Below are 27,446 nucleotides of genomic sequence, written 5' to 3'. Positions count from 1 at the left end.
AAAAACTTGAGGGCAGAGACTTTCATTTCTGTCTTTGTACACCAAGTGCCTAGTACAATGTAGACACTTAAATGTTTGTTGCTTAATTAATTTATATCTAGTACTGAAACAGATGGAGCACACTAAGGGTAGTAGAGACACGTGAGAAATTGTACCTCAAAGAACTTCAATTCACATCCCACCTCTTAGGTACTATCTGAGTTTCTGTAGCCAACTAACTTGTTTTAGTTTCCTCATCTGTAAAAGGAAGGAGCTAGACACATAGTTTCTGAGGTTTCTTACAGCATCGGATCTGAGACAGCCAATTGTTTTATTAAATTTAATATCAACAAAGATTCAGGAAGAAGTAACTATAAATCAAATCCTGGCTCTGTTTGCTACCTGTTGTGACCTTAGGAGAAGTCACTTAATGTCTCTGGGTCTCAGTTTCTTCATCTGAAAAATAAGAGGGGTGGACCAGAGAGTTTTCATGGTCCTTTTAAGCCCTTAATCTTTGAAAAATTTCCTCTAGCTCAAGATTTCTTAATCTTGGGTCCCCAAACTTAAAAAAAACCCCAACAACTCATCTTTTGGCCACTATTTCAGTATAATTAATTTCCTTTGAAATCCTTTGTGGGTTTTTTTTTTCATTTAAATATATGTCGTTCTAAGAAAGTCATTGAGCTTCATTAGATTGCCAAAGGAATCCATGACATAAAAAAGGTTAGAAAGCCCTGCTTCTTCAGATTAGCAGTAAAGCTCAATTACTTGTGTTTAAATGCCTATATAAGCTGTAATGAAAATATGGCTTTTTAAAAAAAAACTAGTGGAAAGATGTACTTCATAGTAGAGAGAAAATTTTGCTGTTGAATCATTTGTATTTATTTAACCAAACACTTTATTTGGTACATATAAAACTTCTGAATTAAAGCCTCTAAAATTAAGGCTAATATAGTCACTGCTTATTTCTTCAAATCTTATCACAGAATATGCTTAACTACTCATGCTTCATATAGTACAATTTTTCCTCTGGTCAGCCCCTCTTATTTTGAAACTTGATATATAAAACTATATACAAATAATGAGTGTATATATGTGTATATACACGTGTGTGTGTAATGTATTTAAGTTCCTTTATTTTCTTTCTATTCCTTTTGATTCTTCTGGGTTTGATTCCTTTTAGTGTGAGGGTCTTTTAAGCATACTATGACCTTTGCTAAATAGCTTCTCAGAAGTTCATCCTCAGTTCTGCCTGCCTAGAGCGACTGCTTTAAAAATTGTAGCTTATAATTGATTAACCCATGCCTTTAATTATCTGGGAACTTGCAGGTGGAAATACTTTTTTTTTTTAATCCCCAGGGTCTACTTAGGTGTCTTCATTCCTCCTATTTTCTGTATTCTCATGTTTACTTTCTAATAATTCTCAAAATATTTTGGAACTCATTTTGTAATTGTGTCATGCTTTTTTTTTTTCATAGAAACCAGGCTTGAGGCTCTGTATTACTTGCTTCACTTGAGACTTCTGTCTCCACATGACACTGTCCCCAGTTTCCCAAATATCTTTTACTCACATCTCTTGCTTTGGCACCACTGACCATAGATGGTATATGTCATAGGACCTATTAGACAGTGTTTTGCCTCTGTGGGTTTTGAGGGGGAAAAAAGAAAGAAATTTTCTGGAAAGTGTTATGAGGCAAGTAATTAGTATGAACTTGCAAATTTCTGCTTTCTGTCTAGAAAAAAGGCATCTTATGTAATGGCATAATAGGTAGATATGGATAGTCCCTCAGAAATGAAAGAAGCCATCATTGCTGGGTTTAGAACAATTGCTAGGAGTCAGTCTTTCCCATAACTTATTCCCACTAAATACTTCATTTCTTTGTAAATAGCAAAACTTACTGTTTAATTCTTTATCTCCAACTATTTACACACGTGGTACTTTGAGGTTTCCAAAGTGCTTTTGCATGATTTCATTTGGTCCTCAGAATATTTCTGTGAGATAGAAATCACAGATTGTCACCCTAGTTTTACAGATAGAAAACTGAGGCTCAGGATGGTAAGAAAGGACTTACTTGGGGTGGGAGTGGCTCTTCCTCCATCTTCAGGCCAATATTAAAATTTATTTTTTTGGCTTTTCTGCCTCTAATAGCCTTGTATTTTATAAGGAGAGTGAGCCTGGAAACCAGATTTTCGTACAGATAGACAAAGAAAACAGGTATAATTTTAACCAATATGAGAAGAATTTTATAGTTTATATAGCCCTTTGAAGACTATTCTCTTCGGGACAGTGATCAACTCCAAAACATCTCATTGTCTCAATGTTCTTGTGGACCTGAGGCAATACTTTCCCCCCCCCCCCATATAAATATTTTATTATTTTCCACTTACATTTAGAGATAATTTTCAACATTTGTTTATATAAGATTTCTAGTTTCAAATTTTTCTCCATCCCTCCCCTCTCCCCAAGACAGCAAGTAATCTGATATAGGTTATAAATGTACACTCACATTAAACATATTTCTGCATTAGTCATGTAATGAGAGAAGAATCAGAGCAAAAAAGAAAAACAACAAAAACAATAGAAATAGTATGGTTTGATCTGCATCTAGTTTCAACAGTTCTTTTTTTTTCTGGATTTGGAGAACATTTTTCATCATGAGTCCTTTGGAACTATCTTGGGCCATTGTATTGCTGAGAAGAATCAAGTCTTATCACAGTTGATCAACACACAGTGTTGTTGATAACTGTGCACAATCTTCTCTTGGTTCTGCTCATCTCATTCATCATCAGTTCATGTAAAGTCCTTGCAAATTTCTCTGAAATCCACCTGCTCATCGTTTCTTACAGCACAGTAGTATTCCATTACATTCATATACCACAACTTGTCCCGACGTTCCCCAGTCGATGGGCAACCCCGCAATTTCCAATTCCTTGCCACCACAAAAAAAAGCAGCTATAAATATTTTTGAACATATGGGTCCTTTCCCCTTTTTTATGATCTCTTTGGGAAAAAGACCTAATAGTGGTATTGCTGGGTCAAAGGGTATGCACAGCCCCATAGCCCTTTGGGCATAATTCCAAACTGAAGCAGTACTTTTTGTTCCCACTGCCACTGGACCACTGGATTGAACCCGTTCTATCTCTTAATACTCCCATGTCTTCTGAATATCCATGTCAGGTGGTTGGTAGGGCCTGAGGGAGTACAGTACTTTTCCTTTTCTGAGTCTCCTTTAGATAAGTGCTGTACTTGGGTTTTGTATGGACTGTGCCTTGTGATGCTGGCATTGTAATTTATGCATATGGTACTAGTGAGGAACATAGGCATGTTTGTTTTACTGTGATTAAAATATTTAATTGATTTTTTTTTTCTCCTTGGCAGAAGCTGTTTGGATCCTTATGAAGTTGTTTGAGTCCACAAATGTAAAAAATCCAGTTGTATTGTGTAGAGATTGAATTCAGTTTTTGTTTTTATTCTTTGCCTCATTTAATTATGAAAACTCTCAGAATTGTTTCTCTGCTTGTTTCTTCCTGTTTTATTGGTAGGAAAAGCAAGTTCAAAACAAGGTGATATTGGTGCTTTTGATTAAAGAAATAATCGTTTTTGGATTATAGTTATTAGGAATGAGATGGAAGAACATAAACTTCAGGACAGAGTTGGAAACAGGTTCTACAAAAGAACAATTCTCACGGGTGTTCAGATGGTTGGTCTGGCACTTTTTCCTTAGCATTGTTTTGAGATATTTGTGAACACATGTATATGTACATATATGAGTACACATACATTAGCAGACCATTAATCATACATGAAATTAGTGTGATTTAAATTTTTTTTAAAGTGTAGACATTTTTAAAGTTTTAAAAATTATGTTGCACATGTGTGTAAGTATGGATCAGTATATTCTGGGTTAGCTCCATATTTTTATCAAAATTTAACTATCTTAGGCAGGCCAGATGACTGAGGCTCTCTGGATTGATCTCAGAGAAGTCTGGAAGTCTAGTAATCCTGAAGGCAGATCTAGACTGACATTCCTGCCTATCTCAAAACCATCTTGAAACAGATAAATGGTTTATAGTTAAGATGATAAGTGTGTGGCAAGGGTATAGTGATAGTATTGCTCCTCCAAAAAAGAGAAAAACAAAAGTATGTCAGTAAAACAAAAATCACAGAGAACAGAAAAAAATTTATAAGAAGACATGGTCAGGTAAGGTACATTTGTTATGGTATAGAGAGGTTGCCTTGAAGCCAGGAAGACCTCTGACACATACTTAGCTCTGTGAATGGAGAAGATCACTTAACAGAGAAAAAGCTGATCTGTTTTGGTATAGAGAGTTTCCTCATCTGGGAGTTTACCGTATTTCTGAAATCCAGGTTTAGTCCCTGTCCCTATATGTTTGATACAATAATTTGACTAATATAACCTTTTTTTTTTTTTTTTTTGGTGAGGCAGTTGGGGTTAAGTGACTTGCCCAGGGTCACACAGCTAGTAAGTGTCTGAGGCCGGATTTGAACTCAGGTGCTCCTGAATCCAGGGCCGGTGCTTATCCACTGCTCCATCTAGCTGCCCTCACTAATATAACTTTGATTACTGGAGCAAAGACTTGAATTCAAATAGGGCTTCATTTACTAGCTTTGGGAACCTTGGGCAAGTCACTTAACTGCTATTTGCCTTAGTTTCTTCATCTGTAAAATGGGGATAATAATAGCATCTACCTATGAGGGGTGTTGAGAGGATGAAATAAGATAATTATAAAGTGCTTATTATTAGCACAGTGCTTGGCACATTGAGCTTTTGTAAGTTCCCAACAGGATTCAGCCATAATGTGAAATGGTAGTTCAAGAAAAAGCATCATTTAAAAAAATGCTATATTAAATTGAACATGATAGTAACAAAATTGCCCTACTTATCTTTGTCCTTTTATGGGTTTCCTTCTCTTGTCTACATTTTTTAGTGTTTTATTGACACTTTTTTTCCTTGTAGGGAAAAATTACTATCACAACATATAGATTTCTCCTCTTTCACAGCTTACCCCTCGCTCCTCATAGGACCCCATCTTTAAGAAGTAAATATAACAAATGAACACATTCACATACAGTCTCAAAATTTATAGCATTTCTGCATCTTTAGTCCATCACATCACATCTGTGTCAGGAGGTATGGAGGGGGGAGCATGGTTCATCATCAGTCTTCTGAAGTCATTATTGACCATTGCGTTGATCAGATCTAAGGATTGTTTTCCCATTATTGTAATTTTTCTGCTGGTTCTGCTTTCTTCATTATGCATCAGCTCATACAAGTCTTGGGGTTCTCTGAATTTGTTCTTTTTGTAACGTCATACAGGGCAATAATACCTTAATAATTCATATGCATAATTTGTCCAACCCCTTCCCTAGTTGATATTTTGCTTTCAATTCTTTGCTACAACAAAAACTGTTCCTTTAGGAATTTTTATTTGCGTGGATCTTTACCTCTTTGGAACATATAGTCATAGTATCATTGGGTTAGAAGGTATACATAGTTTATTAAGCACTACTATGTGTCAGGCACTGTGCTAAGTCTGGGGATACAAATTTTTTTTTTTTTTTTGGTGAGGCATTTGGGGTTAAGTGACTTTCCCAGGGTCATACAGCTAGTAAGTGTTAAGTGTCTGAGGCTGGATTTGAACTCAGGTCCTCCTGACTCCAGGGCCAGTGGTCCATCTACTGCGCCACCTAGCTGTCCCGGGGATACAAATTTTAAAAAGATAGTCCATGCCCTTGTTAAGGGCTAAAATTCTAGCTAAACTGTCTAAACTATTTAATGAGTGGTCGCCAATAAATTATAAGCTTTAGCAAGAGTTAGGCTTTTAAGCATTTATTAAGGAGAATAAGAATCTGGTAAAGAAAAAGAAAGGCCTAGATTCCTATCTATTAAAGGGAGAGCACATTTCTAGCTCCGCTCTCAGCCAGAGTCCAAAAGGAAGAGCCCCTCCGTCTCCTCCTTCCTCCTCCTACTAGTCCGCGTCACTTCCTGATACCAAAGACTCCTGGTCTTGCCCTCAAAGACCTTCGCTTCATGGGCAGAACTCTTCTACAGTTAGTATCCAGCAGGTGGCGTTATTCCAATCGTTACACCCTCAAGGAGCTTACTCTGTCTAACAGGGGAAGACAATGCACAACTCTGGCTTGGCATGGTCAAGTCAAGTCCAAAATGAGTGCAGCTAGATTTTATATGAGGAGATGTCTTCAGTCTCCTCTCCTTAAATAGACGTTTAGGAGTTCATGGCTCTACTTCGCAATCAGAGGGACCCAGGTGCTGATGAAGTGAATGCATTAGGCTGTTTGGATCTTGCTAGATGATATTTCACAATGGTGAGTTTATTAGGAGGGGGAGGGGCATGCTGAAATCAAATCCAAAATGAATGCAGTTTGAGAAGTCACCTTAATGTGCTTGTCCTAATACAGCTCCTTTACCATTTGCCATTTTGCTTTTTTAAAAATTGTCTTGGGGCAGCAAGGTGGCACAGTGGATAAAGCACTAGCCCTGCATTCAGGAGGACCTGAGTTCAAATATGACCTCAGACACTTGACACTTTACTAGATGTGTGACCCTGGGCAAGTCGCTTAACCCTCATTGCCCTGTCCCTCCTCCCCTAATCTTCCTTGTCAGTTTGGTGGGTTTAAGGTGGAACTTCTCAGTTGCTCAGATTTACTTGTCTCTTATCAGTGACTTGGAAGTACGTATTCAATTATTGTTGTATGAGAATTCTCCTTTGCTTTCCTTATTTTTAAAAAAAGTTGCATTCTTTTGAAAACAGTATGCTTTGTCTATTAGGGAATGTCTTTCATTCTTTTAAATTGGTCACTATTCCTTATGTATTTTGGATATCAGATCTTTATTCAAGAAATATGATCCACCATTTCCCTTGTATTTCCCAACTTGATTTTGTTTGTGCAAAAGCTTTTCAATTTATGTCATCAGAATTACCCATTTAATCTTTTATGTTTACCTTCTGTCCCTTGTTTAAGAACTCCAGCTTTCCATATATGTAAGAGTTTTTGAAAGGTATCTCTTTTTCAGTCCTTAATTTGTTTATTAAATGTCCTTTTATACTTCAGTCTTGTATTCTTTTGGGGGGGGGGGCAATGAGGGTTAAGTGGCTTGCCTAGGGTCACACAGCTAGTGTCAAAAGTATCTGAGATCAGATTTGAACTCAGATCCTCCTGAATCCAGGGCCAGTGCTTTATCTACTACACCATAATCTTGTATTCATTTAGAAATTACTATGGTATATAGTATGAGATATTAGTCTAAACTTAATTTTCTGTTAGTTTTACTAGCAATATTTATTGTATAGGGATTGCTTGTCCTAATGGTTGGGAATCCTTAGATTTAATTGAACACTGTTACTATAGTTTCTTTTGCTTTGTAGTTTTGTTCCATTGATCAGCTATTCTGTTTGTTAATCAGTAACAAATACTTCACACAGCTAGTGTCACGTGTCTGAGGCTGGATTTGAACTCAGGTCCTCCTGAATCCAGGGCCAGTGATTTATCCACTGCGTCACCTAGCTGTCCCAAGATGATTTTTTAAAAAACAAAATGGCAAACAGTATGGTTTCCAAGTTGCATACTTTGAATCTAGTAATGTTGTGCTTATTCTTTTGTTTTTGTTTTTAAATAAAGGGTTTGTTATTGATTTGTCCTTGGCCATGCCCACACTAAGCTGCCTTGTCTTCCAGCCTCCTCCTCTGAATTGGAATTCAAGCTCTCCAACCTCATAACCTGCTGCTTCTGATCTTTACAATCTTCTTATAGCTTATTCCCTGTCATGTACTTTGTGATGCAGTGACACTGTAGGCTTATTCATTTTTGCTTAACATTTTTTTAACCTCTAGATTGTTTTTTTCTAATTTTATAAAATAATAATTTTGTATCCTGTTATGGTACTAAATATACAAATTCATTTCTGTACTGTTATTGTTTTGGTCTGGCCCAACCATGGGCAGTTACTATCTCTAATTAGTTAGTTCCGTGTTTCTAGAATGTTTTGTTAGTTGTATTCATATAATTCCTTTGTGTGGTGGGCAGAAAGGGACATTATTTTTATGAATCGAATAAAATGACATCCTTTTTGCTTTTTATCTCCCCCTCCCCCATAAGCCCCATTATGCTTTACAAATGGGCTTTTTTCAGTGATCTGTGAAATAAGCACAATATTAAACTTGGTAATATATCTTAAAATCTTGCATCATTGTGTGTAATTTTCCAGACTCTGACATGTTTGGAAAAATTGGAAGTCTTTTTAAGGAAAAAAAAAAAAGTTATTTTTAGTTCCAAATTCTTTTCCTCTATCATCTTCCCTAACTATTGAAAAGAAAAGAAATGATACCCACCATACATATGAAGTCATGCAAAACATTTCATTGTTAGCCATGTGGGAAAAAAAAGAAGCATAAAAATAAAGAGGAAAAAACATGCATCATTTTGCACTCATTTCATCAGTTCTCTATCTGAAGGTGTCTTTTGGAGTTGTCATGGATCATTGCATTGATAAAAGTTGTTAATAAGCCTTTCCTTGCTGATAATTGTAACAATATTGTTCTTACTGTGTACATTGTTCTGGCTTGACTTCACTTTGGGTTAGTTCATATAGGTCTTATTGAAACCTTTTTTTGTTTGTTTTTGGTGAGGCAATTGGGGTCAAGTGACTTCCCCAGGGTCACACAGCTAGTAAGTGTTAAGTGTCTGAGGTTGGATTTGAACTCAGGCCCTCCTGAATCCAGGGCTGGTGCTCTATCCACTGCGCCACCTAGCTGCCCGGAAACCTTCCTCTTAATCATTTCTTATAGCATAATGGTATTCCATCACAATCATATTCCATGAGTTCTTTAACCATTCCCTAGTTGATGAGGATTCAATCTTTTGCCACCACAAAAAGAGATAATAGAAATATTTTTGTATGTATAGATCCTTTTTCTTTTTCTTTGATCTCTTTAGTCTATAGACCCTAGTGGTGGTATTGCTGGGTCAAAGGGTATTCAGTTTTGTAGACTTTTGCACATAGTTCCACATCATTTTCCAGAATGGTTGGACCAGTTCATAACCCCACCAGCAATTCATTAATGTACTATTTTCCCCACATCTCCAGAATTTGTCATTTTTCTTTACTTTCACCTTAGGTAGTTTGATTGGTGTGAGGTGGTATGTTAGAATTGTTTTAATTTGCATTTCTCCAGTGATTAGTGATTTACAGTATTTTTTCATTTGATTATTAATAACTTTGATTTCTTCTGAAAATTACCTGTTCATATTCTTTGACCATATATTAATTGGGAATGCCTCGTATTTTTATAAATTTGGTGTAGTTCTCTGTATATTGGAGAACAGATCTTTGCAAGAGAACAATTAGCTTTCCTTTTAATTTTGGCTGTGTTGATTTTGTTCATGCAAACCTTTTTAATTTAATGAAGTCAAGATTACTCATTTTACCTATCGTGATCCTTTATCTTGTTTGGTCATAAACTCCCTAAATCTGACAGGTAATTTTTTTCCATGCTTCCCTAATTTACCTTTGATATCACCCGTTATGTCCAGATGAAGTACCCATTTTGACCGTGTCTTGGTATCCGTTGTGAGATGATGACCTATGCCTAGTGTCTGTTGAATTGATTTCTAGTTTTCCCAGAGATTTTTGTCAAATGGTGAGTTCTTGCTCTAAATGTTTGAATTTTGGGGTTTATCCAAGTACCGACTTACTAGGGTAATTTATTTTTGTATATTGTGCACCTAATCTATTGTACTAATCAACCACTTTATTTCTTTTTTTATTATTATTTTTTTTTTTTGGTGAGGCAGTTGGGGTTAAGTGACTTGCCCAGGGTCACACAACTAGTAAGTGTCACTGCGCCACCTAGCTGCCCCATAACCACTTTATTTCTTATCCAGTGCCAGATTGGTTTGATGATTACCACTTTGTAGCATAGCTTGAAATCTGGCACTGCTGCACCACCTTCCTTGGCTTTTTAAAAAATTGATTTCCTTGATGTTCTTGACCTTTTCTTCTTCCGGTTGAATTTTGTTATTGTTTTTTTTCTAGTTCTATAAAATAACTCCTTGATAGTTTGATTGGCATGGCACTGAGTAAGTAATTTAGGTAGAATTGTCATTTTTATTATATTGGCTCAGCATACCCATGAGCAATTAAAATTTCTCCAGTTGTTTAGATCTGTCTTTATTTTTGTGAAACATTTTGTAATTGTGTTCATATAGTTCCTGTGTGTGTTTTGGCAGGTGGAGTCCTAAGTATTTTATACTCTCTGCAGTTATTTAAATGGAATTTCTCTATCTCTTCCTGCTGGGTTTTGTTGGCAATATATAGAAATGCTGATGATTAATGTGAATTATGATTTTATATCCTACAACTTTTCTATAGTTTGTAATTGTTTGAATTACTTTTAAGTTGATTCTCAAGGAATATGATCATATTTCTGGCAACTGTGATAGTTTTGTTTCCTTGTTTTCTATGATTTCTTCAATTTCTTTTTCTTGTCTTATTGCTATAGCCAGCATTTCAAGTACAAATTGAAAACATGGTGATACTGGACATTCTTGCTTCACTCCTGATCTTATTGGAAAATCTCCATTGCATGTAATATTTGCCCTTGATTTAAGAAAGATATAACTTATAATTTTAAGAGAAAACTCCATTTATTCCTATGATTTTTAGTGTTTTTAGTAGAAAATGGGCATTGTATTTTGTCAGGAGCTTTTTTTGTATCTGTTGATATAGTTGTACATAGAGTGTTTTTTGGGTTTTTTGTTTCATATAGTGTTTTTAACGTGGTCAGTAATTCTTATAGTTTTCCCAATATTGAATCACCCGTGCATTTTTATTTATTATTTTTAGTGCAGCAGTTGGGGTTAAGTGACTTGCCCAGGGTCACACAGCTAGTAAGCTTTAAGTGTCTGAGGCTGGATTTGAACTCAGGTACTCCTGACTCCAGGACTGGTGCTCTATCCACCATGCCACCTAGCTGCCCCTCACCCATGCATTTTTTATATAAATTCAACCTCTTTATGATATATTGCTGTAATTTCTTTGCTAGTAATTTCTTTAACATTTTTGTATCAATATTCAATAGGGAAATTGGTCTGTAGTTTTCTTTCTCTGTTTCTACTTTCTCTAGAGATCTTATTTTTCTAAAAATGAAATAGAGCATTTTGAAAATTGAGTTTTTGATGGTTAAAAGAACTCTCTTCTCTAGAGGCAGCTATGTGTGGTTCAAAAAGACCCGAGTTCAAATGAAGCTTTAGATATGTACTAGCTTGTAAAGCTTGTATAAACAAAAGTTGAGAACTATCTTTACATGTAACGGAAAAAATAAAATACCTTATACATTAAAAAAAAAAAAAGATATGTACTAGCTGTGTGGCCTTGACCAAGTTTCTTGACCTCTGTTTATCTCAGTTTCCTCAGCTGTAAAATGGAAATAATAGCATATTATTTCCTCATAGGGTTGTTGTGAGGATTAAATGAGATTATATTTGTAAATCATTTAAACAATGCCTGTCACAAAGTAGTCATCATGTAAATGCTTATTCCCTTCTCTCCTTTCCTCCTTTTTCCATACTTTTCAGAAACAGTGGAAAAGTCCCAGAGACTTATTTGTATGTACATCATTGTTTCATTTCTGTCATTGGAGAAACCCTCAGAACATAAGGGAAGGAGACCAACCCTCAATATTAATCTCTTTTCTGTTTTTGATGGATCGTCTTGATATTGGTGGACTTCTTGTTACCACTAATTACATATTAGTTTCAGTGTATTTATTACTTTCAAAGCCACTGTCCCACAGTTAGAAAGGAGTGTAAGCAGGTAAAGATCTCTGTTCTCTTTTTTAGTTGACAAGTTAAAAATGGCTCTACTTGGTGCTCCTACTGAATCCTCAAATGAGCCAACAAATCAAATCAGTTTTAAAGGTGCCAGTGATGCATACTGTTATTTCTATATTCACTATTGATTTTAGCACTGTATAATCATTACATGGTGTACATCTGCCTTCTGTAACATATGCCACTAGCATTATTTTGAAACAATTCCATTAAAGTACATTTTAAACAAACCAACCTCACCACTGGGTTATTAAACCTTGTGACATCATATGGTGCATTCCCCAAGGTATAAGTCAGATGGTGGACAGTAAACTTCACTTTTCTGTGAAATTAATCTCGTGATGTCATTTCACCTAGTATCTTTTCATGAAAAAACCAGGATTAATTTTTACAGTTGTTAAGCAATTAAACTTTGTCGGCCTTTTAAAAAAAATGCCAAATAGCAACTACTCATTTGACCTTTATTTGCCTCAGTTTTTTCATTTGTAAAATGGGGATAGTAATAGTACCCACCTCCCAGGGATGTTGTGAGGATCAAATGAAAGAATAATTGTAAAGCATTTCACGTAGTTCCTGGCACATAAGTGCCCTATAAATGTTGTTAGCTATTATTTAAAAATGGAGATTGCTTTTTCAGTTTTAAAGTGATTATTAATAAAGGTTTTTACTTTGATTTGTCTGGATTGCTCCTTTATCTTAAATTATGTCTGTACATGTTGTATCCCTCTTAGTAGATTAGAAAGTCTTATGGGTTGGGACTGTCTTTTTTTAGCTTTGTATCCTTAGTGCTTTATATGTTGAAGGTGCTTAATTTTTGCTAAATTGAACTAATTTTGTACAATACTTAGTATTATTTGTTATAATGATTTCCTTTTTTTTTTTTTTTTTTTTGTGAGGCAACTGGAGTTAAGTGACTTGCCTAGGGTCACACAGCTAGGAAGTGTTAAGTGTCTGAGGCTAGATTTGAACTCAGGTCCTCCTGAATCCAAGGCTGATGCTCTATCCACTGTGCCACCGAGCTGCCCCAATGATTTCTTATTTTGACAGGCAGCATAGTATAGTGGCATGGGAGCAATGAAACTAGTCTGGCTTTGCTATTTAGTAGCTCTTTGATCTTGGGCAGAATATAGTCTGTGGGTCTCAGTACCATAAAATGAGGGAATTGGACTAGATAAAGTACCTATCAGCTATGTCTGTTGTGAGTTATTGGTGAAAATACAAGTGAAGCAGGCTCGTGGTGGAGGACTTGAGGCAGAACCAGACCAGGCTGGAACTCTAGGCTAGAATAGGCCTTTTCTTAACTCCACATGTTCTTTTTTTCTAATACCTGGTGTGCTTTAATAAATGCTTAATGCCCAAAGACTAGTGCTAAAGCTTCTAATTTAAGGCCACCACACATTTAGATTTTTAAACAACACAAGCAGAACAATGTTTTATGAAAATCACTTTGCCTGAAGAGTGGAAAATGAATTGGAAGGATAGAATCCGACAGAGAGACCAGGCAGAAGGCTAATGGAGTAGTCAGGATGTGAGATGATGAGGGCCTATACCGTAGTCCTGCTTAAGTCAGTGAAGACAAAGGGGTGGGTTGGAGGGTGAGTTTGAGTGAGGACTCCAGTGTCACACGCCTATTTGGGACACTGGGTGACTGGGAGGGTGGTTGTACCCTTGACAATAGTAGGAAAGTCGGGAAGAAGGGCTGGTTTTGGGGAAAAGAGGATGAATTGGTTGGGATATGTTGAGTCTGAGGCTTATACGACATCCAGTTCTGGATGTCTAAAATATAGTGGATGATGGGGGCTGGAGCTCTGAGATTGGGGCTGGCTATGTGGATCTGGGATCATTTGCATAGAGATCATGAAACCCATGGGAGTTGAAATCACAAAAAAATATAATTATGATAGCCCAGGACAGAGCTTTGGATTCTGATACTCTTTAGTAGGTATGACCTAGATCAGGGCTCCTTAGACCTTTTTCACTTGAGACCTCTTTTCACCCAAGAAATTTTTACATGTAAGTATGTAGGTATGTAAATAGGCATACATCACCTTTTACTGTTGCCAAACTTTTTGTGACCTCACATTCAGATATGGGACCCTATACGGGGTTGCAACCCACAGTTTTAGAAGCTTTGTCCTAGATCAAAAGATCAAGCAAGGGAGACTAAAATCGAACTGTCAGGTAGAGAACCAAGAGAAGAGTGATTGACAGTGCCAAAGGCTGCCGAGATGGTCAAAAAGGATGAAGACTAAGGAAAGACCTTTCGATTGGGTAGTTCAGTTTAATGAGGAGGGAGAGAAGATATAGGACAGTAGGAGCAACTGAGGGCTTTTTAAGGTTGGAGAAGATGTGAACCTGTTGGTAGGTAGGGAGAGATTGCAGATTGGAGAAAGAAGTGGAAGTGATGGCAAGAGACATTCTGCTGGAGAAGACAGGAGGGAATCAAGGGATGCTTGTCTTGGTAAGGAGAAGGGCCACCTCTTCAAGTGGAATGGGTGTGAAGGAGATCAGCGAGCAAAATTTCTGAGGAATATGGGATGAGAAAGTAGAAAAGAGGAAGGTCTAATGGCTTAAATTTTTAGGGGGTGCCACAGACAGGGCTGAAAAGGTGTGGAAATCACTACTGTGGTTGTGATAGATGAGGGAGGTGTAGAAGGAGCACCTCACTGTAGTAAGGGCCCAGCTGTAACATAATTTTTTCTAAAAAAAGAGGAAGAAAGGGGGCGGCTAGGTGGTGTAGTGGATAAAACACCGGCCCTGGAGTCAGGAGTACCTGAGTTCAAATCCGGCCTCAGACACTTAACACTTACTAGCTGTGTGACCCTGGGCAAGTCACTTAATCCCAATTGCCTCACTAAAAAAAAAAAAAAAAGGAAAAAAGGCAGCTCATCAATTGACTCTCTCAGTCCAGCCATTCTCTATGCCCCTCTCTTAAGTAGAAGGAAGGGAAGCTCATTTTCTCATGTCTTCTCTGGAGCTGAGTTTGGCCATTATAATTATGCTTGGTGGTTCAGTTTTCTTTTTTTTGTTCTTTCCATTTATATATATATATATATATATATATATATATATATATTTTTTTTTTTTTTGGTGGGGCAATGAGGGTTAAGTGAGTTGTCCAGGATCACACAGCTAGTAAGTGTCAAGTGTCTGAGGTTAGATTTGAACTTAAGTCCTCCTGAACCCAGGGCAGTGCTTTATCTACTGTGCCACCTAGCTGCCCCTATATTATAATTTTGTTTAATGTTTTACTAATTTACTCATCTCACTGTTATCAATTCTTGCAAATCTGTGTTACCAAATTCTTCATAATTTCTTATGGCACAATAATTTTCCATTTTATTTAATTTTTATTTATTCAACATGAAAATTTCTTAATTTAGCCAAAGCTTTTATTTCCAGGTAACTTCTTCATTAGGTTTCAGTTCCCTTTTAAATAACATGCTCTTATTCTGAAAAGCAGTTAGTTTTTTATCACTCCTCTTGTCTAGATAATCAACAACAAATCCCATTGCTACCAGGATATGAACCCAGTGGTCACGCACAGCCTGAATCAAATTCACCATTATTCCTGCAGACAGGGATCCTGGGCACTGAGAATTTGGCCAAGGACAGTAGCTCCCTTTGAGGACTCCGGATTTTATTTTTGTACAATAGTTTGTTTAGCCATTCCCCAACCTAGTGGGCATATATATACTTTCTTTCAGTTTTTTTGTGATCACAAAAAGTGCAGGGAATGGAGTATCAGACCTGGAGTCAGGAAGATTCATCTTCTTGAGTTCAAGTCTGGGCAAGTTACTTAATCCTGTTTGCCTCAGTTTCCTTATCTGTAAAATGATTTGGTGAAGGAAATAGCAAACTACTCAAATCTCTGCCAAGAAAACCCCAAAAGGGGACATGAACAGTTGGACACAACTGAAAATGACTGAACGACAACATGCATTTTTGGGTGTGTATAGGACTGTTCTTTTTATCTTTGACCTCTTAGGCATAGATACCTAGAAATGTGATCTTTTGAGTCAAAAGCTGTGGATATGTTAATTTTTTTAAGCATAATTCTAAATTTCATTTCAGAATAATTGTTCCAGTTCATAGGTCCGCCAAAAGTGAAGCATACTGACATTTAATGCTTACTGCTTCTTTTATGTTTTCTAGAATTTTGCAGTCGATCTTAGTGGCCTATAGCTTGAATACCTAACACTCCTTTTCCCCCCAAAATTGGAAGGGCATTTGCTTTTTTTTCTTCTGCGGCATCTCTTCCATCCTCTAAGATTTCTATTTTAGATTATTTATACTGATTTAGTATTGTTAATATGATATATGGATCACCTAGATTTGATGGAGGTGCTTTCTTATCCAAAAAATTTTTTTGAAGCCCTAGATTAATAGGAACCAAAATCTCCTTCAACTGAACTCCAAATTGAACCCAGATAGCTAGCATATAAAAGACCCTACCTAGTGACTTCTTTTCCCTCAGGATAGCAAGTCCCTATCTTATGGGGACATCTCAGAGTCTTCATCCTTGCCAAACCCTTTTTTTTTTTTTTGAGTCCTGTAATCTTACCATGATACCTCTGTTACATCTATTCTTGTTATAGTATTTGCTTTTGGGTTGATCTGTAACTGACAATGCCCTGTAACCCATGGACAAAAAAACCTTAAAAACCCTTAGAAAGAAGTGGAGCTCTGAGCTTTCTTCTTAGGGGAGTCTACAGATGTGTTATATTTCTCCTTGGGACAAAATACTAAATTGATACTATGTTTTTTCTGTCTGTCTCTGATCTGGTTTGTCTTGTAGGAGATATTAAGTTCTCTGATCTGGTTCTTAACCATATTCTCTGATCTGGTTGTATTTGTAGGAGGACAGGTATGGAAACAAATTGTAGGAGAAATGAGAAGATATTATAATTTCTATGATCTGTTGATTGATTTTGTAGGAGAGATTAAAGATTAATTCCTTGGATCTATGTTTGTAGGAGACATGCAGATACAAAAACTATAAAATATAGTTTTTAATATTAAATATATTAATATTAAAATAATATTCAACAGTATTTATATCTCCTGGTTCTTTTAGTATATTAAAATTTCATTTATTCTTGCTTGATGACTTGGACTTACTGAGGGCAGGTTGATGATTCCTGATCAGCTCATTTATCTTAGTTTTCCATTCCCTCCTTAACCTTTTTTTTTTTTTTTTTTTAGTGAGGCAATTGGGGTTAAGTGACTTGCCCAGGGTCACACAGCTAGTAAGTATTGTCTGAGGCCGGATTTGAACTCAGGTACTCCTGACTCCAGGGCCGGTGCTCTATCCACTGCGCCACCTAGCTGCCCCCCTCCTTAACCTTTTTTTGTCTTATTTTTCCCACTGTCTTTATCTCTGATAGACAAATCTCCTTGGAAGAGAAGACAGAAACAAAAGAAGTGTTGAGCATTTCAGGTTTTTCATTGTCACTGTTTATTATTATTCTGTCTACCTTTAGCACTGGTCCTCTTCCATGATCTTTCTCTTTTGACACTAAATGACTAAATAATAACTAAACTTGACAGTTTTCAAAAGACCATGTTGTTATTTTAAAATATGCATCCTCAGTTATTTTCCATTGCTCTATAATTCCATTCCATTCTAATTATTTTTAAAAAATCTAATTTGGTCTCTTTAGGTAGTAGCACCTTTCTCCATTCCTTTAGGTTCTTGTTTCTTCAGAATCGCATTTTCAGAACTTCTTATTCAACCTGGACTGATTTGTGCCAAATATTAGGCCATAAGATCTACTTATGCTTACTCAAAAGCCTTTCAAAATCATTTCTCCCCAAATCTAGGGTAAATGTATGATAATGCCTGAACTTTTTCTCTTGCTCTATCAAGAAGTCTGTTATGGAATGGTCACTTGCCATCAAGACTGAGAGGGGACATCATAACTATCTTCAAGTACTTGAAGGGCTGTTAGGTAGAAGACGGATAGAATTTTCCTTCCTTTGGTCTGAGAGAGCAGAACCAGGAGAAAAAGGGAAAAGATATTGGGAAGTTTTACATTTAGTGGTACTGAGGAAGAACTTAATTACTATTAGAGTTGACCACAAGCAAAATGAGTTGCATGAAGAGGTGGTGTCTTGTTCCTTCTGCTTGGAGACTTTAATCAGAGGCTGGATTTGCTGAATATGTTATCATGGTGATTCCTTTTGGATGTGGATGGCTGGCTGTTCATGTTCCTTCCAGCTCTTAAAGTTGATGCATCTTCTGCTTCATCAGAGTCATTCCTCTTTCGTGGTCAAACTTTTGTCCATCAGAGCAGTTTCCCTACCTGTCTGTTTCACCTTTTGAAGGCTGAAATTATGCAGTTACAGCAAGTTACACATTATCGAATGCTTTGTTTTTAGCCCAGAAAAAACTCCAGCAGACGTTTCGATAACTAAAGTCAGCCTGCCACTATTGTGTGATTCATAAGTGCCAGGTTTCTGATCTCTTTCATTAACACCTTTATAGCAATGTCACTTCTTTTTACCTCACTCAGAAGTGTTACGTTATTGTTCCTCTCAGATGTCTGTATTTCCTCATGAGCACATATGCTTAATATACAATGCTAATTCCCCTTTACTTTTTATTCTGTTTGAATCAGGTATATCCTTCCAGAGAGTATTCCAGTACTAAGTTTGTTCTATTCCACTAACACTTGTTGCTATATAAGAGTTTAATATTTGCCTCCTTGCTTTAAGATAGCTAGTTTCACCCTGTTTATAACTGCACTCGGTGCATTTGTTTTTAAATATTAGAGAATATCTGTGATTTTATTTCTAAATTTTGTCCCTGAATTACTGTGACTGCTATTTTTCCTGTGTTGCGATATTTGACGTCTAGCATTTTACTATAATTTTTTCAAAGTATTAATAATGGATAGATATGATGCCGTTTTTTTTTTTTTAATTTTAGCAAGGCAATTGGGGTTAAGTGACTTGCCCAGGGTCACACAGCTTAGTAAGTGTTAAGTGTCTGAGGCCGGATTTGAACTCAGGTCCTCCTGACTCCAGGGCCGGTGCTCTATCCACTGCGCCACCTAGCTGCCCCCTGAACTTTGTTCTAATGGCATAGACTTTATTTAACCCAGGGTCCTTCCACAGAATTACTAGGCATTAGAATAGGATTTATTGGAGAAAGATTGTGGGGAAAGGTGAGAATATTTTTATTACCTACTGTGCTCTTGCATATTAAAATTTTATATATATATATATATATATATATATATATATATATATATATATATATATAGAGAGAGAGAGAGAGAGAGAGAGAGAGAGAGAGAGAGAGAGAGAGAGAGAGATTAGTAATTATGTCTTCAGAGGATACTGTTCGCTCCCCCCCATGAGGGTTAAGTGACTTGCCCAGGGTCACACAGCTAGTAAGTGTCAAGTGTCTGAGGTTGGATTTGAACTCAGGTCCTCCTGAATCCAGGGCTGGTGCTTTATCCAGTTTGCCACCTAGCTGCCCCGCAAGTTTTTGGAAAAAATTAATATTAGTAACAGATGCACTACTTTGGTGCTGATGTTGAATGAAAATAGAAGAGAACTTAAATTCAGAAAAAAAAATTTATAGTTTAAACTTACATAATATTAGGAAACACTTAAAACTTGACACTTTCTAAATATATCCACAAAAATCCCTGGAAATCTCTCACAAAATTGTTTTAAATGAACTTTAGATCAGTGTTTCTCAATACTGTGTTGCGAGGAATCCTGAAAAACCTAAGTTTTTTTTAAAATGAATCTTCTGTTTCCTAGTTTAAAAAAATAATTAAAATAATTTTAGAGGGTTTTATAAGTTCTGGCAGTTTTGTTCAAACTGAAGGATTCTACAATCAGTTAAAAGATTGAAAACCACTCTACTTTAAATATATTGATTTAGTTTTAGAGCATGTATTTTCATAACTTTTTTCACACTAAAATTAGCACTAAACTTTTAATCTGAAAGGTCATTTAATATTTTAAAAAAGTAATATGTATGGGAGGCAATGTAGCATATAAATGGAAAAGCATTTATTAAGTTTACTATGTCCTAAACTCTAGGCACACAAATAGAAGAGTTAAAATAATCCCTGTTCTCAAGGAGAATTGTCTTGCTCACAGTAAGGGGGGGGGACTACACATAAAAGAAGGTCATTTGTGGGGGGGGGGTGTGTTCAGGAATACTTGGGGTTGCCCAGGGGGCCTAAAACTATATCAGTAGATCACTTCATTTTTCAGTGCCCCAGGCAATTTTCTTAAAACTAAGTTGAGTGATTTCGTATCTTCATTGGTAGATAACAATGAAATCACAGTTTTTTTCTGGATCTTTCCCTCACCCACCCCTCCTCTTTACTCTTGAAGACCTTTCTTTACTTTTCTAGATGATTCTTAGGGCCTGTAATGATCTTCAGCATTTCAAACAACTTCAAGTTCTTTGCTTTTATACTCACAGAAGCTTTCCCCACCCCCAAAGGGAACTTTCCACTTCGTGGAAACATAGACTGTTTTTCTCCCTGACTCCTTAAGAAAAGTTAAAAAATTATACTAGCAGTTTTGTCATTGAGTGAAGAAGGGGATGACAAAACATTAAAATGACTGATATAAAAGTGTAATCAATTCACTAATGAGACAGGTTTATTTCTGGAATTATTTCTAGACATTTCAGTTGTGTCTGACTCTTCATGACCTGATTTGTGGTTTTCTTTGCAAAGATACTGGAGTTTATCATTTCCTTTTCCACCTTGTTTTACAAATGAGGAAACTGAGACAAACAGGATTAAGTGGCTTTCCCAGAGTCCACAGCTAGTGTCTGAGACCAAATTTGAACTCAGGAAGATGAGTCTTTCTGCCTCCAGGCCCGACACTATCCACTGGACCACCTAGCAGCCCCATTTCTAGACAAAAGGGCTGAAAAATAAGTAATTGACCCATGGGCTATATGACAAAATTATAAAAATGTTAGCACTTGAAGAAAAATGTGCTGTATAAACTAATGTGGAAACATGTAATTACTTGTGTTTGCTACTCTTAATAATCTGGTCAGTTTATTCCTAACAATTCTTGCTTTGAAATTGGACAGCACATAATCTTAATTATTTGTGTGATGACGTATCTCTCTATATACCTTATTTGCTTAATTATATGACCTGACACATGACCTTCTTTCCTTTCGTACTTTTTATATAGCTTCTCCAACAGGAAAGTTTTTTGAAATCAGAACACTCAATCATTGCCCTTGATTCAGGAAAGGGTTTAGAAGGAGCACTTATTTTAGTCTGGTGATTTGTATCCACCTAAGGTGAGCTTCATGGTCTTTTTCTAGAATATGATAGAAAAAATATGATAGTTAAAAACAGACTTCTAAAGTCATTCTAAGACATAAAGCTTCTCTTAGCAATTATGTATCCATGTTGTGGATTCAGTTATTCAGCACCTAGTGTGTGCAGAGCACCCCTAGGGAGCAAGGGATGTATAAAGTAGGAGTTTGTATGTGTCCTAAATTGTTCTTCATTAGTAGAGGAAAGCAGCAGATGACTTTTTAAAAAAAATTTTTTGTGGGGAAATGAGGGTTAAATGACTTGCCCAGGGTCACACAGCTAGTAAGTGTCAAGTGTCTGAGGCCAAATTTGAGCTCAGGTCCTCCTGACTCCAGAGCTAGTGATCTATCCACTGCGCCACCTAGCTGCCCCTCCAGATGACTTATTTTAATATTTATAACACTTCATTGGCATTAAGTGTATATCATGTCATTTTATGCTAATAAATTGTAAACTTAGATTTAAAAGAATACTATTGCATATTTAGACACTTAAAATACTCTTGAAAAAGTTTATGATCTTATGGCCATGACTTCTTTTGTAAAACAAAAACCTCCAAATTGAATCATTTACTCCTGACTTACCTACTTGGTTAAGTTAAGAATTTCAAATAACAGGTTTGGTTTAAGGAATGGTATGCTTATGCTCACTCTATTTATGCATCTCCAAATAGGATCAATATTTTGGTTAACCATAGTCATTAAGGATTTTACTCATTCACATTGTCATTCCTCACTCCATCCCAATTCTGTAGACTACCTACTACTGTATAAACTGGCTTAGAAACTTTTCCACACTAGTTGTTGAAGCTGTCTTTGTGATTTATTTTAAAGACAGTAAGTTAATCCATCATGGTGTGTTTTCATATTGTTGCCAATGCTGTTTATTTCAAGAGTATCAAATACTACTGAGTTTGTAGAAGTTTCACTTAATTTTTTAGGGGTCTTTTGAGTTCAGAGACGTGATTTCAGCAGAGGTCAGTATGCTTGTGTTAAGGGCTAAAATTCTAGCTAGTCTGTCTAAAATATCTAATGAGTGGTCGCCAATAAATTATAAGCTTTAGCAAGAGTTAGACTTTTAAGCATTTATTAAGGAGAATAAGAATTTGGTAAAGAGAGAGAGAAAGGCCTAGATTCCTATCTATTAAAGGGAGAGCACATTTCTAGCTCCCTTCTCCTCCAGCGTCCTCAGGAAAGAGAGCGAGACTGAGCGCCAGTCTCTTCCTTCCTCCTCCCACTAGCCCGCGTCACTTCCTGACTCCTGGTCTTGCCCTCAAAGACCTTCCCTTCATGGGCAGAACTCCTCTACAGTAAGTATCCAGCAGGTGGCGTTATTCCAATCGTTACAGTCCCCCCTGTTGTTCCTCAAGAAACAAAATGTTTCCTTGACGGAACAGTAAAAACAATATGATAACTATTGCTAACTAATAATATGTGAACAACAATATAGAAAAGGAAGAGAGGAAAGTTTTGTCCAGAGGGGCGATTTTTTTTGTCCTCATGAACCGACGCTTTGACATTAGTCTTGCAAAGGGAGGGCCTCTGCAGAGAATACATGTTACAGGTGGTGTATATTATAACAGAAAGAGAAAAAAACCAACAAAAAGAACAAATCAAAACTGTTCATTTAAAGTCTCTGAAAGTCTTTTCTCAGATGTCCTCTAGGTGTAGTCATGGAATGGAAGTCTTTTCAGGGGTTGATGTGTGGATGCTGGTAATCAGCCAGGAAAATTTCCTACAAAATTGAGCTTAACACAACTTTAAAATAGCTTTGTCAATAATCAAATCAAACAATGAAAGTTCTCAAAAACATGTCTAAGGGAATTCAGAATCTTAGTTGTTACACATGAAACATATAATAAAACAAAAATTGAACCATTCTTTAAAATTATAATATTACTATAGTCCCCCCCTTATGGAGGGTAATTGAGAAGACAATTGCTGCGATATTAATTATTAAAAATAATTTTTTATCTTTGTTTCATCACTTTTTGCATCATCTGCCTAATTATCCTCATGCCATTATGAGAAATTAAAAAATCTAATATAATTGGTAACAGGTGTCAAGGCCAAATTCAACACTGTATTTATCATGACACCTGAGATAATTATGGGGGTTACCATAAAAGAACAGAGAAATGATGGGATATGAGCATTCCCACACTTGAGCAATATGTACTGCCCATACAGTATGCCAGGCTTAAAATAGGTGGATGGAATATATGTCCATGCCACCGAACATATTGGAAGAAACTGAGTCAGACTTAATCAGATGCATGGGATTGAGATGTCCATGGCATCAGGCATATAGGAGGGAGCATAGAAGCCAGGTGTAGAAGTGAGATGGGTGGGATGAATACTTCCAGCCATCTGTACAATATTGTGGGGAAAAAGAGAATAAAATATTAAACCAAGAGAATCCAACCTCAACATTTGTCAAAAGCCGTTCCCTCGGCCATACCTTGACTTCATGCATGTCTCCCCTCATGTGACAGTTCAGTGTCTGCTCTTGCATGTATTCCTCTTGTGATTGGATGGCATCTTGGCCAACTGGCATCTGATAACTCAGAATAAAGGCAATTAATGTCTTAAATGATAAGTTCCCATAATCCAAGTCTCATATGGATTTAAAATTGAGGATAATAAATGATTGCAAAAAATGTGAATACATCTTGACTCAAAATATAATATATAATTATGCAACAATTTCAAATAATACCCTTTTTTTTACTTAGTATACAATTACTTTTGTGAAAAATCAGAACATACTTAAATACAAGTTAAAGCACAACAGAATCTCAAAGAACTTTTTTTTTTTGAAAAAAGAAAACTTTTACAAATGTTCCCCTCTTTTTTTTTTTTTTTGGGAATATGCTTATCAAAAATAATACTTCTAGAATCAATTTACACTTGCCATGGCAACCAATTTGCCAGGGAAATGCTTTAAAGAGTTTGATCAAATAATCAGTTGAGGAAAAAAAAATAACAAAAACAAACAACTCAGAATATGGGAGCACAATACTCCTAGAATTAACATTGTATTATGAAATCAAAACCATGTTTCAAAATTAGATAGATGAATGAATAGAAGAAAATACACGTGGAATAATAAAAGACAATGAAATTCAAACTAGGGAAATCTAAATGAATATGAATTTAATATTAATAAGAGTACTATAAAATATAAACTTGATCACATGACTATAAAAAGCTTTTACAAATATTCTCCTTGTTTTAAAAACTAAGTATAAGACACAATCTCAAAAGCATGAAAATCTCTATGAAAATAAACCCATACCATTAATTTCAAAATGTATATATAATAGCATAGAAATCCTATGTAACCTCTGAACTGACATTAATACTCTGAGTGAATTCAGAACACTTTTGATTCCGATATCTAAAATCCCCAACACTCATATCAATACCTTGCTGCTTACTTCTACATTTCTCTAAAATATATACCCTTCCATGGCAAAAGAAGCAGAGTCTTGAACTATGTTGATGGTTGTCATTCTTATTCAGCTTAAGTTTTTCTTCTTTAACCCCTTTATATTGTCTGTCAGTCTTTTCACCATACAAATGCTTTATAAGATTACTAATTAAAGACAAAAGCAGGTTAGCAAAATTATGAACAAAACAAGCATATCTGGAATTTAAAGAGTTTTCTAAGATTGTCTCAAAAGCACAGCCAGGCTGGGGAAGGGCTGAGCCTGAAGCTCCAAATGCAGGTAGAAAAAGTTGAGCATGCGCATCAGATCTCTGGACTTCCCAGGCAGGGGAAGCTATGGGCTTGGCCATAGGAGGAGTAGAGGGTGGGGTCTGGGGAGGAGGGGAGGGACCAGCGCAATTTGAATCAGACTTGATTTTGAACTCAGGCCTGGATTCCTCTTCCCCCACTTTGCCTCCAGGTGCTAGGGGATTAAAAGCTTCTAGAGGGTGGGTCATTGCCTCCAGGCATGCAAAATTAGAGCAACAATTAGTGTTGGAACTGGGAAAAGCAGCAGGAATCTCTTCAGGTTTCTCTGAAAAAGCATGGTTGGGAGAGGGAGAGATATTTCCTCCTGTGAGTAAGTTACTGGCTCTTTTAACAAAAATAAAAAGAAAAATAGAAAATCCACAAAAACAAAGCATTAACATGATCTTATCTCCCATTTGTCTGGTTAAACAGACTAAAATCCTTCTAAACCCTTTCCTGAATCAAGGGCAATGATTGAGTGTTCTGATTTCAAAAAACTTTCCTGTTGGAGAAGCTATATGAAAAGTATGAAAGGAAAGAAGGTCATGTGTCAGGTCATATAATTAAGCAAATAAGGTATATAGAGAGATACGTCATCACACAAATAATTAAGATTATGTGCTGTCCAATTTCAAAGCAAGAATTGTTAGGAATAAACTGACCAGATTATTAAGAGTAGCAAACACAAGTAATTACATGTTTCCACATTAGTTTATACAGCACATTTTTCTTCAAGTGCTAACATTTTTATAATTTTGTCATATGCTTTAGTCTACCTCCTGTGGCTTCTATACTTATTCCATGAGAGAACTAATGTTTTATTATGGCATTTCGTGACATCCTCTTTGTGGGTAACTTCAAATCTACACCTTCATCTCTAGCCTATGTTCCCAGCCTATATTCTAAATGTCTGCAGAACTCTTCCACTTGAAATTCATCCTCATAAATTCAGCAGCTTCAAAATAAAACTCACCTACCTGTACTAGCTCATTCTATAGACGACCTACAGCTTTGTCACCTGTTAAAGGTTCACCTTCATCCCATGTAGGTAGTCATTGTCCAGTCCAGTGATTCTTTCTTTGTTGTTCTCAGATTTGTATTCCTTCTTTTGCATCGCTGCAGATATGTTGAAGTAGTTTCCTAGCAGTTCTGCCCAAGTCCTTCTTCCTTCCATTCATGCTGTTTCCAGACCAAGTTCAAACTGTTATGCTTAGCATTTAAATCCCTTTCCATCTGCTTTGTAGCCTGTTTCTTGTTTTTTTTAGTGAGACATTTGGGATTAAGTGACTTGCCCAGGGTCACACAGCTAGTAAGTGTTAAGTGTCTGAGGCTGGATTTGAACTCAGGTACTCCTGACTCCAGGGCCGGTGCTCTATCCACTGTGCCACCTAGCCTCCCGTAGCCTGTTTCTTAAACATTTGTGTTTTCCATTTGTTGTTTTTATATGGCTACAAATTATGAAACACTACAATTTTGTAACAGTCACAATTAGAAGTGACCAAAAGGGAATGTGGACAAAAAAAGTGAGAGATTGTGACTTTAGCTCTTTCTATTGAAGTAGTTATGCCAGTACTACCTGGATTTCAATCTAGGTCTTCACTACAAAATCATATGTTCTCCTTACCCCTCTCCCCACTTAGTCACCCTGGAATAAGAACTCATGTTTCTGTTTCTTGTCTCATTGACAGTGGGAATGGTGCTTCTCCCAAACAGGTAGTAGGACCTCTTGTAGCCTGTGAGAAAGGAAATACCAATAGAGATGAAGGTGTTGTGGGAAATCTGGTATAGAGTTGGAGGGGAAAGAGGATGCAGAATATGGGGGTAAGATGAGAGGGGAATGAAGACCAGGAATAAGAATTCTGGGCAGTTATATGATGAGTCACAAGGAGTTAGAAGAGGTTGCTCGACCTTTTCCTTTCTTCATTCCTTCCCTGTTTGCCTGGACAAGTTCTAGCTAGTAGAAGGAGGAGATAAGGAGCAGAAATAGCATCTGGCAGAGTAAGCAGGAATGTTAGAGAAGAGCTCTGGAGGAATTGGAGGTCTTGTAGAAGTATTATTATAATAAAATACGAATATAATATTTATATATAGTGCTTTAAGGTTTGTAAAATTCTTACGTGTTGTCTCATTTGATACAAGGCAGTCGCAGAGTAGAATTAGACAGGATAGGGTCGTCTTCTTAGTTCTAGGTGATACTGATATCACTTTAATAGGAATTCCTTTATTGATTTAGGAAACTCCTCTAAGGTGAAGAAACTTATTCTACTAATGTACTTGGTCATTGTTTTATCCTGGGAGGATCATATAACCAGCATGTCTGAGGTAGGACTTTAACCCCTAGGTCTTGGCTTTAATACCAGCTTTTTAAATTTTCAAATTTTTTTTTTTTTAGTGAGGCAATTGGGGTTAAGTGACTTGCCCAGGGTCACACAGTTAGTAAGTGTTAAGTGTTTGAGGTTGGATTTGAACTCAGGTCCTCCTGACTCCAGGGCCAGTGCTCTATCCACTGCGCCACCTAGCTGCCCCCAATACCAGCTTTT

The 27,446-nt window shown here is 36.5% G+C and overlaps 2 protein-coding genes across 2 annotated transcripts in view; one reads left to right on the top strand and one right to left on the bottom strand.

Annotated features, from left to right (window-relative positions):
* PPP4R2 (protein phosphatase 4 regulatory subunit 2) overlaps nucleotides 1–27,446 on the top strand; it is a 59,174-nt gene that overhangs the window by 7,129 nt on the left and 24,599 nt on the right. The gene's annotated exons all lie outside the window — the stretch shown is intronic.
* Nucleotides 15,244–15,417, bottom strand: LOC122728403 (NADH dehydrogenase [ubiquinone] 1 beta subcomplex subunit 1-like). Its single transcript, XM_043967009.1, has one exon. It carries the CDS (start codon nucleotides 15,415–15,417, stop codon nucleotides 15,244–15,246), a length of 174 nt encoding a protein of 57 aa, XP_043822944.1.

Source organism: Dromiciops gliroides, chromosome 1 (genome assembly GCF_019393635.1).
Source record: "Dromiciops gliroides isolate mDroGli1 chromosome 1, mDroGli1.pri, whole genome shotgun sequence".
Classification (NCBI taxonomy): Eukaryota; Metazoa; Chordata; class Mammalia; order Microbiotheria; family Microbiotheriidae; genus Dromiciops; species Dromiciops gliroides.
Note: the sequence above shows the minus strand (reverse complement) of the source record. Positions and strands in the feature narration are given on the sequence as shown.